Source organism: Macaca thibetana, chromosome 3 (assembly GCF_024542745.1).
Source record: "Macaca thibetana thibetana isolate TM-01 chromosome 3, ASM2454274v1, whole genome shotgun sequence".
Classification (NCBI taxonomy): Eukaryota; Metazoa; Chordata; class Mammalia; order Primates; family Cercopithecidae; genus Macaca; species Macaca thibetana.
In genome coordinates, this window is record NC_065580.1 from 58,282,501 (window position 1) to 58,298,870 (window position 16,370).

A 16,370-nucleotide genomic window follows, 5' to 3' on the forward strand; every position below is an offset into this window, starting at 1 on the left:
AAATGTGGTATATGTAGACAATGGAATACTCTTCGACTATAAAAAAGAATAAAATCCTGTCATTTGCAGCAACATGGACAGAAGTGGAGATCATTATGTTAAATGAAACAAGCCAGGACCAGAAAGACAGAAATAACATGTTCTTATGCATATGTTGGAGCTAAAAACGTTGATTCCATGGAGATAGATAGAAGAATGATAGATAATAGAGAGTTGGGAGAGTGAGGAATGGGGAATGAAGACAGGTAGGTTAATGGGTACAAATATACAGTTAGATAAAAGATAGAAGTTCTATTGCTTGACAGCAGAGTGACTACGGTTGACAACAATGTATTGTATATTTCAAAGAAGCTGGATGAAATAACTAGAATTGTTCCCAACACACAGAAATGATAAATATTCAAAGTGATGGATACCTCAAATACCTTGACTTGATCATTACACATTCTATGCATGTAACAAAATAAATATGTACCCCATAAATATGTAAGTTATTATGTATCAATTAGAAATTCAAAAAGATACATGAAGAAAAAAAAATTTAAGTTATACTGAGTTGGGCTGGGCATGGTGGCTCACACCTGTAATCTCAGCACTTCTGGAGGCCAAAGCGGGCGGATCACCTGAGGTCGGGAGCTCAAGACCAGTCTGACCAACACGGAGAAACCCCGTCTCCACTAAAAATACAAAATTAGCCAAGCGTGGTGGCACATGACTGTAATCCCAGCTACTCAGGAGGCTGAGGCAGGAGAATCGCTTGAACCCGGGAGGCAGAAGTTGCAGTGAGCCGAGATCGTGGCTTTCCTCTCCAGCCTGGGTAATAAGAGCAAAACTCCATCTCAAAAAAAAAAAAAAAAAAAAAAAAATAAAATACTGAGTCAACATGGTGGATCATCCAGGTCAATTAATCAGTATAAAGCAATTTTTATAATACAAGTTAGAATCTCTGTATTTTTTGTTCATTTTTTGCCAAGTTATAAACATCATTAGTCAATAATGTTATTGGAATTGGCTACTAGGACAGATGGCTGAAAATTCAAAGAATAATTGTTTCATCATGATATTCAAATTGAGTTTCTAATCATCTCCTTTATAGGAGCTATCCAAGGATTTCTAATTAAATTTATAACCTTGTACTGAAATTACATCTTAAAGCTCTTTATGTTTACTTATGTAAGTCTAACTATTTTCCCTTATATTTACTTTTCCTTCATAGTCTTCTCTAGTACTCTAAAAGGAGATGCTTTATTTAAGAAGTTAATTAACTAATACAAAATTTACTCCTATTATCTTCATATTTAATTAAGACTTTCTTATTTATGTCATCGCCTTAGCAAGGACTACATGTATTCCTGAATGTCAGCTTCTTATCTATTTTTCTCAGCTTTTAAACATAATAAACTGCCTGGATTCTTTATTCAGTATTTCAGATCTCCTTTCTTTCATGTCACAAAAGATAAATTCACACTGCTGCACTGACAACATCACAGCTTTGAAAATGCGTCCACCCGTTACCTTATAAATAGTTCAGTCACTTACTTTAATCCATCTTCCTGTGTCCATCACTCTAATGTCAAACTTACAAGTTTAAGAATGCACTTTTCTCAACTTCCAGGTTTAAAGCAAGAGTCCAAAAGCCTATTCACTTAACTAACACACACTGACAGGAGTATCATTTTGACTGACGAAATGCCAATCATCAAGTATTCTCATTTAGGAAGACTTGATAATGGTGTCCTGGCATTGTCATTTTGATGAATATTCAGTGCTAACGATGGCAAAAGTCCACCTCTCCCAAAAGGTGGGTAAGTCAATAGGACTGGGTGATAACCTTTCCATCTTCACATCTCTGTGTGTGCTCATTATTTCAGTACAATTATCCAATATCTATTCCAGATAATTATAGTTACCTAGCTCTGGTGGTTCAACCCTAGATAATATTTTTGTTTGTTTGTTTTGCTTATTGTTTCACTTATACTAGCCAAATTTTTCTTCATTTAATGTTATCTTTCAGGACCCACAGCTTTGAGTTTATTTAGAACAGAACTAAAAAAAAAGAAACTCACACAACATCCACAGCCCACAGCCCAGAATTTCTAGAGAGAGTGGAAAGTGCCTGAAATGCATGGAATCTGTCTTGAAGAAAATGGATTTTTGATACCAATCTAGGATCTAGAACCTGAGTTTAAAAGTCCTTCGTTTGTCTTAAAGTTAATACAGGATTCTCAGGTAAGCTGAAACAGACACTAAAATTTTATCATTTTACCAATTCCTCTCTTTTGGCAGGATAATCAGAAATGATCATTTGCGGATCATATAAGAAATTTAGCCCAACATGCTTTCTAAGCATCATTGCTTTGTAAGACTTGCATAACACTTAGCTTTACTTTCCAACGTGCACTTTTCTTTTTACTTGTGAGACTCTCCTGTGGCAAACAAGAGATGAGGTTGGGAGTTACTGTGAAGATTCCACTCACAGAATAGCTGTTTCAACTAATAAATTAAATTTGCATTCTCCTGTCTCCCAATGTGGAGTTCTATCTCCATCATAATTCATTCAGAATCACCAACAGTCTGGACTAGAATCAATATTTCTCAATACTAACTTCAGAAATGTAAGTTAGATTTTATAGCTTGAACATCACAAGTCTCTTTTGGCTACAACTTCATCATAAACCATACTACTGCAGTTATAAGCGTTTGCACTTAAAATTGCCACATCTCAAATAAGTTTTCTGTTCCAAAAGCCCACTATAAAAAAATCAGTGCAATTTCACTTTCTTTTAATCAATGAATATATAGCTAAACATTTATCTCTTAACATCAAAATATTAATACTGCCCGTTGTACTCACATGGCACCGTGCGGAGGTAGAGGTTGTCACGAATGATTTGCTGAAGCTCATGGTCCACAGAACCCTTCTGAAATCGTAAGTTGAGGTAGTGACGAAGGTCTTTATCAACAATTCCTCCTAAAATAAAAAAAGTTTCTTGGTAAGGCATGTTGGAAAATACTTTAAGCATGTAATTTGATTCTGTCATCAATATACTCAGGAACCCATTAAAAAGATGCACTATTTCAAAGTGTTCTTTTGATCTTCTCAAATATTTACTGCCATAATAATAGAGATAACATTTACTGAGACAATAATTGCCTGGGAAGTCTATGTTCAATACTTTGCATATATTCCTAAATTTATCCTTCATTTAGAATGAAGCCTATATCATGGTAAAAGACACGTTACTCCTGACTCATACTGAAATATTATAGTATATCTCATTGCATGGCTGAAGAGACTATTTACTCATTTATTCATTGCTTCCCATTCCACCCTACCCCAACTCCTGGAAACCACTTTTCTGTCTATAAATTTGACTACTCTAGGTACCTCATATAAGTAGAATCTATAATATTTGCCTTTTGTGACTGGCTTATTTTACTTAGCATAATGTCTTAAAAGTATGAAAAGATTTTTAAGTTATTGAAAGTTGCTCTAGATTTAGTTAAGTAGGATGGTATAAAAAGTTAAAGAAGAAAAATCTACACAAATATTAATGATTTTACTTCCTTTATGCAATAAATAAAAGGAATTTCTTTATTTTGTAGTATATGTACAAATGTTTTTAACAAGACACAAGGTTTGAAAGAAGGTAGGGTTTTTTTTTTTCTTTTTTCAATACAAACAGTTTTGAGACTGCCCTTAAAATCTAATAAAAAATAAACTGGGCTATAGTTAAAAAAACAACAATGTAGATCTATCAAATACTAACTTGATAACTAACTTGATATTTAAAGATAACTTGTTAGCTTAAAAAGATTTATCTTAAAACCTTTCCTATTTCCATACTGGAAAGAATTAATTATAAATCAAAATACCAGTAAAAATATAAGTAAGAATTCCTGAAACTCTTATTATTTCAATCAAATATACTAGGGCAATTGAGCCAAGACAAACAATTAAAGATAGAGGAAACTGGAAATCTGCAATAATCATAAAATTATATTCTCTTCAAATCCTTTTGAATCTCAGAATTAGAATTCATAAATCTATTTGCCCTGCCATGATCACACAAGCTAGCATTATGTGTGCATATATGCAAAACAAAGAGCTTTGACACAAACAGTAGCTAATAGACTTACATATTGTAACATTTCTAAAGTTTTCAAAATCCATCATTTCAGTTGCCTCCTAATCTGCAGGTATAGTCTCAATAAGATGCCATTTTTAACTGCAAGATATCATTTTCAACTGAATTAACTGTCAAAATTCTTACCCTCCAGATGATGTTTCTTTCATATTTGAGCAAATGGTCTCTTAATCTATTTTACCACCCAATATAATATGATAGTGGAAATCAAATGACATGAAAGGAAAACATTTTTTGTTGGGTGTATATAAATATTACATCCGGAATGATTGAACATATAATTTTCCAAATTCAAATCCATTTCTCAGCCAAAGAAGCAGAGCAGTCAGAAATAAAAGTCATTTGAAACTGCCATTACCCAATTGCAACAATTACTTATTTACATCTCAAATGCCCTGTGTTTCCACGTATCTTGGACTTGCTGGCACCACACAGAAGTAGCTAATAGTTTAGAAATCCTGAAATTCTCTTTTTCTTCTTTATTTTTTTTTCCAGTCAGCAATACTTGCTTACCCTTGCTAATTTATTACACCTACTGAGTAAGCATTATGCCCGCGACTGTTCTCAGCTGTCATTTCTGCCGGATTCTAAGGCTACAGGTCCTTTGGCAAATGCACCCCCTCTTCCTTCTCCTTTTCTTTCAATCTATATGTGAGATATACCAAGTTATGAGATGCTTTCTGGCATCCTAAGAAAATGCCAACTATAGAACAACAGATGTAGTCTCTTTATTAAGGTAAGCCAGAATCAGTCACCTAATGTAATGTGGATAAGTTCGCATTTTGTAGTTCAGGATGATTCTTGTCCCTAAAAATATATCAACAGTTTAAACCTTTCTTTTGCTTTACTACAGATATACTGAATTACATTTCTTGAAAGTTAACTATCTAAGAAAACAACAAAAAAGTCTATTTATTCATTTCAATGACTGTATCTTTTTTTTCATAGAAGGACCTGTCAAAACTTTTAAGAATCAATATAAAATTTCCTTCACTAATTAAAATGAGTTGTCATAAATTATAACAAAATTTCACATACAATGCCCTTTGTTTTAGAAGATTTCTCTTTCCTCCTATTTCCCAAATGCTTTATCATTCTTTACAATTTATCATAAGCATCTTTCAAGTGAGGCAATTTTATTAATCCAGTATTCTTACAGCAAATTCTACTAGTTGCCTACCCAATATTCTTTCCATTATTCTTTCCTTTTAAAAGAGCTCTGATTTAGTTTTGGGCAGAAACCTGCTGAGCCTCAGGGCATGGATCACAGTGGTCTGGAAAGTCATGCAATCATTCTCCACTTTCTTAACTGCCTTTGCAGTTTCTAGCAGCTATGTTCTGGCCATTGACACCTAGCCCAGAAGGAAATGGACATAATATCTGAGATGTAGCAGCCATATTCTGACCGTGAAGTGAAGTGACAAGCACACAGAAAAATTCACCATGCTCAGGATACTGGAGTAGAGGTTAGAAACAGCCTGCAACCCTAATGGGCTTTACTAAACAGCTAAAAACAATGTCAATAACTACTATCTTAAGATTTCTTATTATATAGAGAAAAAGTAAACACTCATTAAAAAAACTATTATGGTTGAGTATTCTTTTAAAACTAATGTAGTTGAACAACTGTACATGATCCTAAAACACACATATATATACACACATATATAAATGTTATACACATATGTATATATACACATATGTATATATACACATATATTTTTGTGTATGAATATATATACATATATACACGTGTATAATACGTGTGTATATGCACAGTATGTGTGTATATATGATGTATAACACATGTATGTATAAGTACAGTATGTGTGTATACACATGTGTTATATGTTTGTGTGATATGTATATACATATATAATGTATACACATACACATACATAGGTATAAAGGCATATTTATCCTTAATTAGAAATTTCAATTAGAGCGGAATTAAACAACAGACATTGGGCAATGATGTCCTGAAAAAGTAGAGTCTGAGTCTCAAGATGATCTGATTTCAGATTTATAAGTCAGCCTTTTAAAGCAAGCTAAAAAATACAGAGTTCCAAAAAGTATGCAATAAGTGTTTATTGTTAAAATAAATAAGTAATTTGCTATCTTATTTTCCATAGTTATAATTTTTTTATTTTACTTTCAGTGTTTGTAGAGTTTCTCCTCTATCATTTGTTAATGATTCCTAGATTTGGTAGTTCACAGGATGCACACATCAATCGTTTTGTTGAGGAGAGCACTGTCAGCATTAATGTCTCGTTGCATTCTTTAGCCATTTGTACTTTTTCCTTCAAAAAAATCGGTGGCTCTTACTTGCTGTTATATTTGAATAGCTATTGACTTAATTTTATTTAGTTATGTGAAAAAGTTTTTATTTCCTGTATTTTAATAAATAAGACTGTAGATAAATATTAAATGCCTTCTCAAATGACAGTTTTAGTAAATGAGAGAGCTGGAAGGGATTTGAAGCCTACAATTCCAAAAACATGTACCTAATTTTCATGCTGTATAGTCTGAAGACCAAACTTCTTAGTACAAAGCAGTCAAGTCCTTTCTCAACATGACCTCAATCAAACTTTTGAACTTAACATCAAAATATAACTTAAGAATAGAGCTCAGTTCAAACTCTTCCTATTGCAAATGAGGAAAGTGAAGCTCACACAAGCAGTATGGTACTGGGTTTAAAACAATGGTGGGGTGGGGAGTGAGGGAAGCACTAGGGAGCAACATCTATGGTCTATTTGAGGAGAAAACACCAAGTGCCAACATTCAAAACTGGTGTGCATTTCTAAGGTTTCCATCGTTTTCAGGAGTGCCCTCTGTAGAAATTGACTGCTTTGTCATTTCTATTACTTGAATACCTAGACTGAGGAAACAAAGGAAAAAGATGCTGCTTGGATTGGAGGGACATAATCTCCTTGGCGTATTCCTTAAGGCAATTTGGTAGCCCCAGCCTTGTAGCAAATACCGCTCTTTCAAAATTTGAGGGAGAAATATGCTAGTGTCTATAATGTTTGTGCCATGGGGTCTGGTTGCTAGCAGTCCCATCTAGCAAAGTAGTGCCATCCCTCACTCAGACATGACCATCAGCTCAACCTTCCCCTCCCCTTGAGTCTACTGATTCTGAAATGAACATGTATCTTATAAACTTTTATCAGTATAAACTGGAGAAAGCAGTTCACTAACTGGGATAGTAGGGGTTGAGTAGAGAGGGGAAAGGTGGGGATGACCACCAGGGTTTGGCTCATTTTGATGTCATCTATTCATCCTGTGCTTCAGTCAAAGCAGGCTACTCTAATGTTCTAATCATCTTATTTATTTTGTTTGTTTTTCAATCACACTCCACAAAATACTGTGGTGAATATTTAATTTTAGTTTGTGCTTTACTTTTTGCATTCAACTTTGTTCTTTATCTTGTACCACGTTCTTTTGGTAGAAGCACCTTTTTCTTTTCTTTTCTTTTCTTTTCTTTTCTTCTCTTTTCTTTCTCTTTCTCTTTCTTTTATTGAGTAACTATATCATTCAGTACATGTGGTGGGTCTTTGTGCTGAGCTACTCTGCTCTTACTTAGTCAATCAAAATGTTTCTTCCAGGAAATGGCTATAGAAGTAGAGTGTCCAAAGAATGCGAATGCACCTGCATTCATCTTGAAAGTGACACTCTGAAGAAATTACCCATAATTTCTCCCTCTTGGACATGCAGAATTATCCTGTTCTTGTATTTTTCTGGCCAGCTTCTCCAACTTTCCTTTTGTTGTTTGCAACTAATAAAACTTTATGGATAAGAATGCCTTCCCTTTGCTATTATCCATGGAATTTCTATCCAACCTTCGGCTTAAAATTATTCTGTAGTTGGCCTTCCTATGATCTTTGAGCCAGAAGTCTTCTCTCTGCTCTGAACTTCCGTATCTTGCTCATTTCTCTTTAGTACTTTGCACGTTATAACAGGCCAAACAGTAATTTGTGGACCTGTTTTATATTTTCTATTATGTTATAAGCTCCCCAGCAGAGAGTGTTTCCTATGCATTTTATATCTTCTCCCCTCTTATAACTTCTCCCATGTCTAAAGCAATGTCTTTTTGACACACAAGACCATGAAATGTATGCTAAATAAATACATCACAAATGCTGTAGTAGCAAGAACACTAGGTTTTCAATCAGGAAACCGAGTGTTAATTACCACCCCAACACTTATTCATTAAGTGGTCTTGCACAAATCATTTCTGGATCTCATTTTTTTCTTATTTATAAAATGAGGGTGACTTAGTCACTTAAAGCTGCTATAACAAAATACCATAGATTAGGTGGCTTCAACAACTAATCTTTGTTTCTCACATTTTTGGAGGCAGAAAGTTCAAGATTAAACCAACATATCTGGTGCCCGGTAAGGGTACTCTTCCTGGTTTGGAAATGGCCATCTTTTAATTGTATCCACACATGGCCAAGAGGAAAATAATGTTTCTTTTTATAAGGGTACCAATCCCATTCATGAGGGTCCAACCCTCACAATTTAATTACCTCCCAAATACCCCCACCTCCTAATATAATCACCATGGGGTTAAGATTTCAACATATGAGTTTTGGACAAACATTCAGTCCATAACAATGGGTGTAGGACCAAATAACATCTCCTCTAGGTCTGAATTTTATGTTTCCCTATAAAATATTTATTAGGAACATCTTCTAATTTGGGATTTCTTTTGGTAACCAGACAACCAAATTATTTTACTATTTCCTTATAGTTTACAAATTAGCTATACTCCATAAGAAATAAAACTATGAATAATCTCCTTTTGATATTGTTTTCTAGTTGTGCAATTATCCAGGAATCTTACATCATCAGTAGACAACTGACTTCAGATCTTATCTTCAACAAATAAGTAGGAACGTAGCTAAGCAAAGCAGTCTGTGAGAAATTAGAAGAGAAGGAAATGTATCCATATGCTTTAAGATATTTTCATGAGTAACTGCAAATGTACCTTATGTTAATTTATTGGATGGTGGATAAGTTGAGGAATAGACGGGAAAGTATTATAGGGCTATGTTGTTAAGTTCCTTTTTCAAAAATAGTTTCTGCTTGGCTCACCTCAAAAATGAAGAAATAAATCACAAGAAAGTTGATTGATTCTGCTAAGAGCCACAGACACAAAACAGGTGACAGACATATCTAATCCAGCCTGCCAGAACAGGCTCCATTCCCTTTTTAGGTAGAAAATTGTGTCTTTGATTTCTGATGATCTAGAAGCCTATCTTATTTTCAAGTGGCCAGAGTACTACACAAAATCACTGCATGCATTTGATCTAGACTAGACAGCCTATAAATTATGAGGCAGTAAAATTCTCCTTCCCCTAATAATTCCCAATTTGCCTATTTTAAATAGGAATACACATACAAAAGCCATAAAACTCATTGAAGATGCCCTGGTTTGTTAGTTTTTCCATAGCTGAAAATTCTTACTTATATGACAATTTCTATCCCTTCAATATTTTATTCATAATATTAGAGAGTATAGACAATCTTTTTAATCATGCTTTAGTATCTGTGCTGTTTCTTCAAAATCTTCATGGTATTGCATATTTTGTATAAGAAATGGAATAGTAAGAAAGACAGCAAAATATATTAAACATTTGCAGGTCATTAGAAGATGTAAAACTGGAGAGAATAATTGCTATTTCAGAGAAAATGACAGAGATAAATGTAAATGGTTTATATATTCTCCAGCTCTATTGAAAATAGCTTTTTTATTATTTCCTTTCCCCTACTATTATACAGATGGAATATTATTATTGAGTTTCATTTTTCATTGTTAGCCTTGGTCTCAAACTAAATGTTAGAGTTGTTCCTATAGTTAATGATATTTCTTCCCATTGAGAAAAGAAAATGAGTTCTCAGTATATGCCAGGCATCATAGTAGGTACCTGAAATTTTATCGTCTGAAAATATGAACGATGAGCCCAAAGTTGAAACAATCTCAAGTGTATCAAAATTTTTAATAATGTACCAAGATGGCTAATTCAGTCTAATAACAGGGTATATCCTGTTAGTTTCTTTGATTATCTAACTCTTACAAATTAGATGTTCTTTATGCAAAGCAGGAAGTCACAACAAATTCGGCATAATGAAAGGAAAAATATACATGGAAAAAAGGGACATAATAATCTAACCTAAATTCAATCCATTTTTTCAAAACCAGAGATGCACCACTCAAAGTTAAAAGTGAAAAGCAATCTATTAGGATAGCTATGAATGAATTTAAAATTATTGAAGGTTCATAAACCTCATAGGTATAAGGCTTCTACAAAAAAATTTACTAAGATTATTAAAGTGAAAAAAAACCGCTATTGTCCAAAATATCTACATAATTTAGCAGGCAAAATTTTTCCTTCTTAGGGTCTCAGTTTATTGCCTCTAACTTTACTCCAAGTTTCAGTATATAAATTTTAAAATGTAATGACAAAAATTCACAATTGTTTTTGTTCTTGATAAGTCCAATTTAAGAATGCATCCACATTGATAAAAAAGCAAAAGAACATGCTCATACTTTGGTATGCTTGAAATACCTTCATTCATAAAACTAAAAGTGAACATGTAAATGGTATTTAAACAATGAATATTTAAACTTGTTTCATTTTTAATTAGGAAGCTGTATCCCCAAGTCAACTGAAAAACATTTGACATTATTTCGTGTTTTGAGAATTATAAAGCCAGGTCAGGCCAGGCATATGGTGGCTCATGCTTGTAATCCCAGAACTTTGGGAGGCTGAGGCAGGAGGATCATTTGAGGACAGGAGTTCCAGGTCAGCCTGGGCAACATAATGAGACCCCATCTCTATAAAAATGAAAAATTAAATAAATTCTTAAAAGCCAGGTCAGTCCTCTAATTTTTTTCTAACCTGCTGAAACTTAAAAACTCTCCAATGATCTGGTACAATACATGGTTCACTCCAAATGACTTTATCCTTAAAAGTATCACGACACAGAACACCTTGCCCAAATCAACAAAAAAGAAATTCCAGTTTTATTTTTGATTGAATTTTACAATGACTACACAAAGAAATTCCCTTGCAAATCTCATTCCAAACAACAGACTAATATAGCCTCCATAGTCTGAGTTGTGATGGATCAGTACTAATTAAGTTATAACAATTATAGGCTCATGATTCCAACTGCTACAAGACTGACTTCAAATGAGGAATGTGTTCTAAAGGTTTATTTTGGAATGCAGAATGGTTTTTACTGCAGAAAAATGTATATTATAATTACGTCCTTGGCCCACCTATAAATCTTTTCATTCGTTAGGCACCTGAAGTGCACAATGTATGGTATGTTGGAAACACATTGTTGTTATACATGTACAGCATCCCCATGAGAGATGAGGACATTGGGAAGACTGGTGTACTCCTAGCAAATCCTCAGAGGGAAGATCCATTGAAAATGGAGAGAGGGAAGACACAGATACTGGGTCAAATGGGCAGGAAGCAGGGAACCCTGCACAGGGAGTTATTTCTAGCCCCCAATGACTTCTGTGGAAGGGGCGGGGGTTGAGCAGGCAAGGAGCAACCCATTCTCCCCAGGGGCCCCTGGAATTCTGCCAGCAGGAGACTACATGACCCCCATGGACAACTGAACTGGCAGAGAGAGCTGTTTATAGAAGTAGTACGGGCAGAACTCCAGCCAGTGTGGAACCCAGAGGGTTTGGTGTGGGAACATCTGGAGTGGAGCACTACCAGCGATGCCCATCCTCCAGGGCTGCCTTGCACCCATAGGAAACTTAAGGCCTAAGAAAACTGTTAGAGCTGAACATTACAGGGTGGTCTTGCTGACGAGGCTGGGCTAGTCCAACTGGAGCACCTTTGGTCTGCTGGCCTCTCCTGTGACCCCAGCTAGGCCTGATTCCAGTACAGCCTCAGAAGCCCAGGTTGTGGTGGCATCCTGGTGGCAAGCATCATAGCTCCTGCACTGATAGACTGTACTTGACCAGTAGACAGCTCCAGTAGAGTGCCCCAGTAGAGTGTCCCTGCAGACATGTACCTGTCCACCTATGCCCTTCTCTTACCACAGTCTCCCCTGAGTTGCTTTGCTGGCATGCACTTGTCCACAACCATCCCCCCACATTGCTTTGCTGAGGCATGTAAGCTTGGGTAGACCTTGCCTTCCTTTCCTGCCAGATGCATGTGCACCATACTGTGACACAGCTGCCAGTGTAAGTGAACCCCAACTCTCTAACACTCCCCCAACAGTGCTGCCATTGCTGTTGGAGCATTGGCTAGCATGGAAACTGGAGACTGTCAGCTCCACATCCACCCACACCCCACCCCATGCCAATATTGCGACTGGTGCGAAACTACAAAAGTAGACCAACTGATCTGCCCCCAACCCCAGCAGCAGCTGCCATCTACATTAATGCATGAACACAGGACACACAGTCCCATGCCTGCCAGTGACACATGCCTGTGCTAACATTTTTCCCCATGCAAATGCATGCACAGACACTGGTGAGACCCCGTGCATCTCCACACAGTGGTGCCCTGCCAACACTGCAAGTGTCCCAACAAAGGTCAGCACATTTGTACCCATCAATACTCAGCCATGCAACTTGCAGCACTGCTGCTGCTGCTGGCATATACAAATGAGGACCAATCCTGCTGCCACTGCCCTACAAAGCGCTGAGGCTGGAACCACCCATCAGAGAGTTCTAACCAGTTGTCTGGAAACAATTCAGGCCCCTCCAGTGAGTTAGGTTCCTAACCTCCAGGAGCTACAGAATAAAGCTGGGGTCCATACTGGCCCCCTAGAGTTAGAGCACACAGTTCAGGAGTTATGAGTTGAGCCTTGGCCCCCTAAAATCCTTCAAAAATGAAACCAGTCAACTGAACCCACCTTATGCCATAATCAACTCCCCAAGGACATCAAATAGGATAGAAGAAAAAGAAATCCAAAGGTCAGCAACTTCAAAGACTGAAGCAACATCAGCTCACAAACATGAGAAAGAACCAGCACAAGAATTCTGGCAACTCAAAAGCCCAAAGTGGCTTCTTCCCTCCAAATGACACCACTAGTTTCCCAGCAACAGTTCCTAACCAGGCTAAGATGGCTAAAATGATAGAAATAAAATTCAGAATATAGATAGGAATGAAGATTACTAACATACAGGAGAAAGTCAAAACCCAATTCAAGTAATCTAAGGTTTACAATAAAACAATACAGGAACTGATAGACAAAATGGCCATTATATGAACAAACTGATCTGATAGAGCTTAAAAACATGGTAGAAGAATTTCATAATGCAATCGCAACTATTAACAACAGGATTGACCAAGCTGAGGAAAAACAATCTCACAGCTTGAAGACTGGTTCTCCAAAATGACTCAGTCAAAGAAAAAGAAAAATAAAAAACCGCAAGGAGAATAAATAAAACCTTTGAGAAAGATGGGATTCTGGAAAGAGACCCAGTCCATGACTAATTGGCCTGCCTGAGAGACAGGGTGAGAGACCAAGCAACTTGGAAAACATATTTCAGAATATTGTCCATGAAAATTTACCCAACTTTGCTAGAAAGGTCAACATTAAAATTCAGAAAATTTAGAGAACCCCTGCAAAATACTACACAAGATTCTCCAAGGTCATAATGAAAAAATGTTAAAGGCAGCTAGAAAGAAGGGTCAGCTAACCTACAAAGGGAACCCCATCAGACTAATAGTAGTCCTGTCATCAGAAACCCTACAAGCAAAAGAGATTTGGGGCATTCATCATTCTTAAAGAAAATAATTTTCAACCACGAATTTCATATCTGGTCTAACTAAGCTTTCTAAGTGAAGGAGAAATAAAATCCTTTTCAGACAAGCAAATGCTGAGGGAATTCATTAGTATCAGACCTGCCTTACGAGAGATCCTGAAGAGAGTACTAGATATGGAAAGGACAGACTGTTACCAACCACTACAAAAGCACATTTAAGTACATAGACTAGTGACACTATAAAGCAACCACACAAACAACTCTGCATAATTATGAGCTAACAACCTGATGACAGGATCAAATCCACACATATCAATACTAACCTTGAATGTAAATAGGCTAAATGCCCCAATTAAAAGGCACAGAGTGGCAAGTTGAATAAAGAAGCAAAACCCAACAGTATGCTGTCATCAAAAGACCCATCTCACATGCCGTGGAAGCCATAGGCTCAAAGAAAAGCGATGGAGAAAAATCTACCAAGCAAACAGAAAACAGAAAAAAAGCAGACACTGTTATTCTAATTTCAGACAAAACAGACTTTAAACTAACAAACATAAAAAAGACAAAGAAGGGCATTACATAAAGGTAAAGGGCTCAATTCAAAAGAAGATCTAACTATCCTAAGTATATACACACACAGCACAGGAGCAGCCAGATACATAAAGCAAGTTTTTAGAGACCTACAAAGAGACATAGGTAACCACAAAATAATAATGAAAGACTTTAACACTCCACTAAGAGTATTGGATAGATCATTGAGGCAGAAAGCTAACAAAGATATTCAGGACCTTAACCGAAAACTTGAAGAAATGGACCTAATAGACAGCTACAGAACTCTCCACCCCAAAACAACAGAATGTACATTCTCCTCATCTGCACATGGCACATACTTTAAACATGACCAAACAGTTGGGCATAAAACAACACTCAGCAAATGCAAAAAACCCAAAATTATACCACACTTTTAGACCATGATATGGTTTGGCTCTGTGTCCCCACTGAAATCTCACCTTGAATTGTAACAATCCCCATGTGTCAATTCCCACGTGGGTGGAGATAACTGAATCATGGGTGCAGTTTCCTCCATGCTGTTCTTGTGATACTGAGTGAACTCTCATGAAATCTAATGGTTTTGTAAGAGGTTTCCCCATTTGTTCAGCACTCATTCTCTATCCTGCTGCCCTGTGAAGAGGTGCCTTCCACCACGATTGTAAGTTTCCTGAGGTCTCCCCAGCCACGTGGAACTGTGAGTCGACTAAACCTCTTTTCTTTATAAATGACCCAATCTAGGTTATTTCTTTTTTTTTTTCTTTTTTCTTTTCTTTTCTTTTTTTTTTTTTTTTGAGATGGAGTCTTGCTCTGTCACCCAGGCTGGAGTGCAGTGGTGATCTCAGCTCGCTGCCACTTCTGCCTCCTGGGTTCAAACAATTCTCCTGTCTCAGCCTCCCAAGTAGCTGGGACTATAGGCATGCACTACTATGCCCAGCTAATTTTTGTATTTTTAGTAGAAATGGGGTTTCAGCATGTTGGCCAGGCTTGTCTCAAACTCCTGACTTCAGTTGATCCACCTACCTTGTCCTCCCAAAGTGCTGGGATTACAGGCATGAGCCACAGAGCCTGACCTAGTATTGGGTATTTCTTTATAGCAGCATGAGAACAGACTAATGTAGTAAAATTGGTACCAGGAGTGGGGTGCTGCTGTAAAGATACTCAAAACTTTGGAAACAACTTTGGAACTGGGTAACAGGCAAAGGTTGGAACAGTTTGGAGAGCTCAGAAGAAGACATAAAGATGTGGGAAAGTTTGTAACTTCCTAAAGACTTGTTGAATGACTTTGACCAAAATACTGATAGTCATATGGATAATGAAGTCCAGGCTGAGGTAGTCTCAGATGGAGAGGAGGAACTTGTTGGGAACAGGAATAAAGGTGATTTTTGCTATGCTCTGGCAAAGAGATTGGAGGCGTTTTGTTCCTGCCTTAGAGATGTGTGGAACTTTGAACTTGAGAGAGATGATTTAGGGTATCTCGTGAAAGAAATTTCTAAGCAGCAAAGTATCCAACATGTGACTTTGGTGCTTTTAAAAGCATTCAGTTTTATGTATTCACAAAAATATGTTTTGGAACTGAAAGTTATGTTTAAAATGGAAGCAGAGCATAAAAGTTTAGAACATTTGCAGCCCCACAAAGTGATAGAAAAGAAAAACCCATTTTCTGAGGAGAAATTCAAGCCAGCCACAGAAATTGGCTTAAGTAATGAGGAGCCAAATGTTAATTGCCAAGACAATGGGGAAAATGTCTCCAGGGCACGCCAGAGGTCTTCACAGCAGCCCCTTCCATCACAGGCTCAGAGGCCTAGGAGGGAAAATGGTTTAATTGGCTGGTCCCAAGATCTTGCTGCTTTGTGCAGTCTTGGGACATGGTGCCCTACATGCCAGCTGCTTCAACTCCAGTTGTGGCTGAAAGAAGCAAAGGT

The 16,370-nt window shown here is 36.7% G+C and overlaps 1 protein-coding gene across 4 annotated transcripts in view; it reads right to left on the minus strand.

Annotated features, from left to right (window-relative positions):
* Nucleotides 1–16,370, minus strand: part of MAGI2 (membrane associated guanylate kinase, WW and PDZ domain containing 2) — a 1,483,072-nt gene that overhangs the window by 1,025,008 nt on the left and 441,694 nt on the right. For all 4 annotated transcript variants that reach the window (XM_050782786.1, XM_050782785.1, XM_050782788.1 and 1 more), the window contains exon 2: nt 2,855–2,971. In XM_050782786.1, the coding sequence (XP_050638743.1) occupies nt 2,855–2,971 (117 nt within the window). The remainder of the gene's footprint in view (nt 1–2,854; nt 2,972–16,370) is intronic.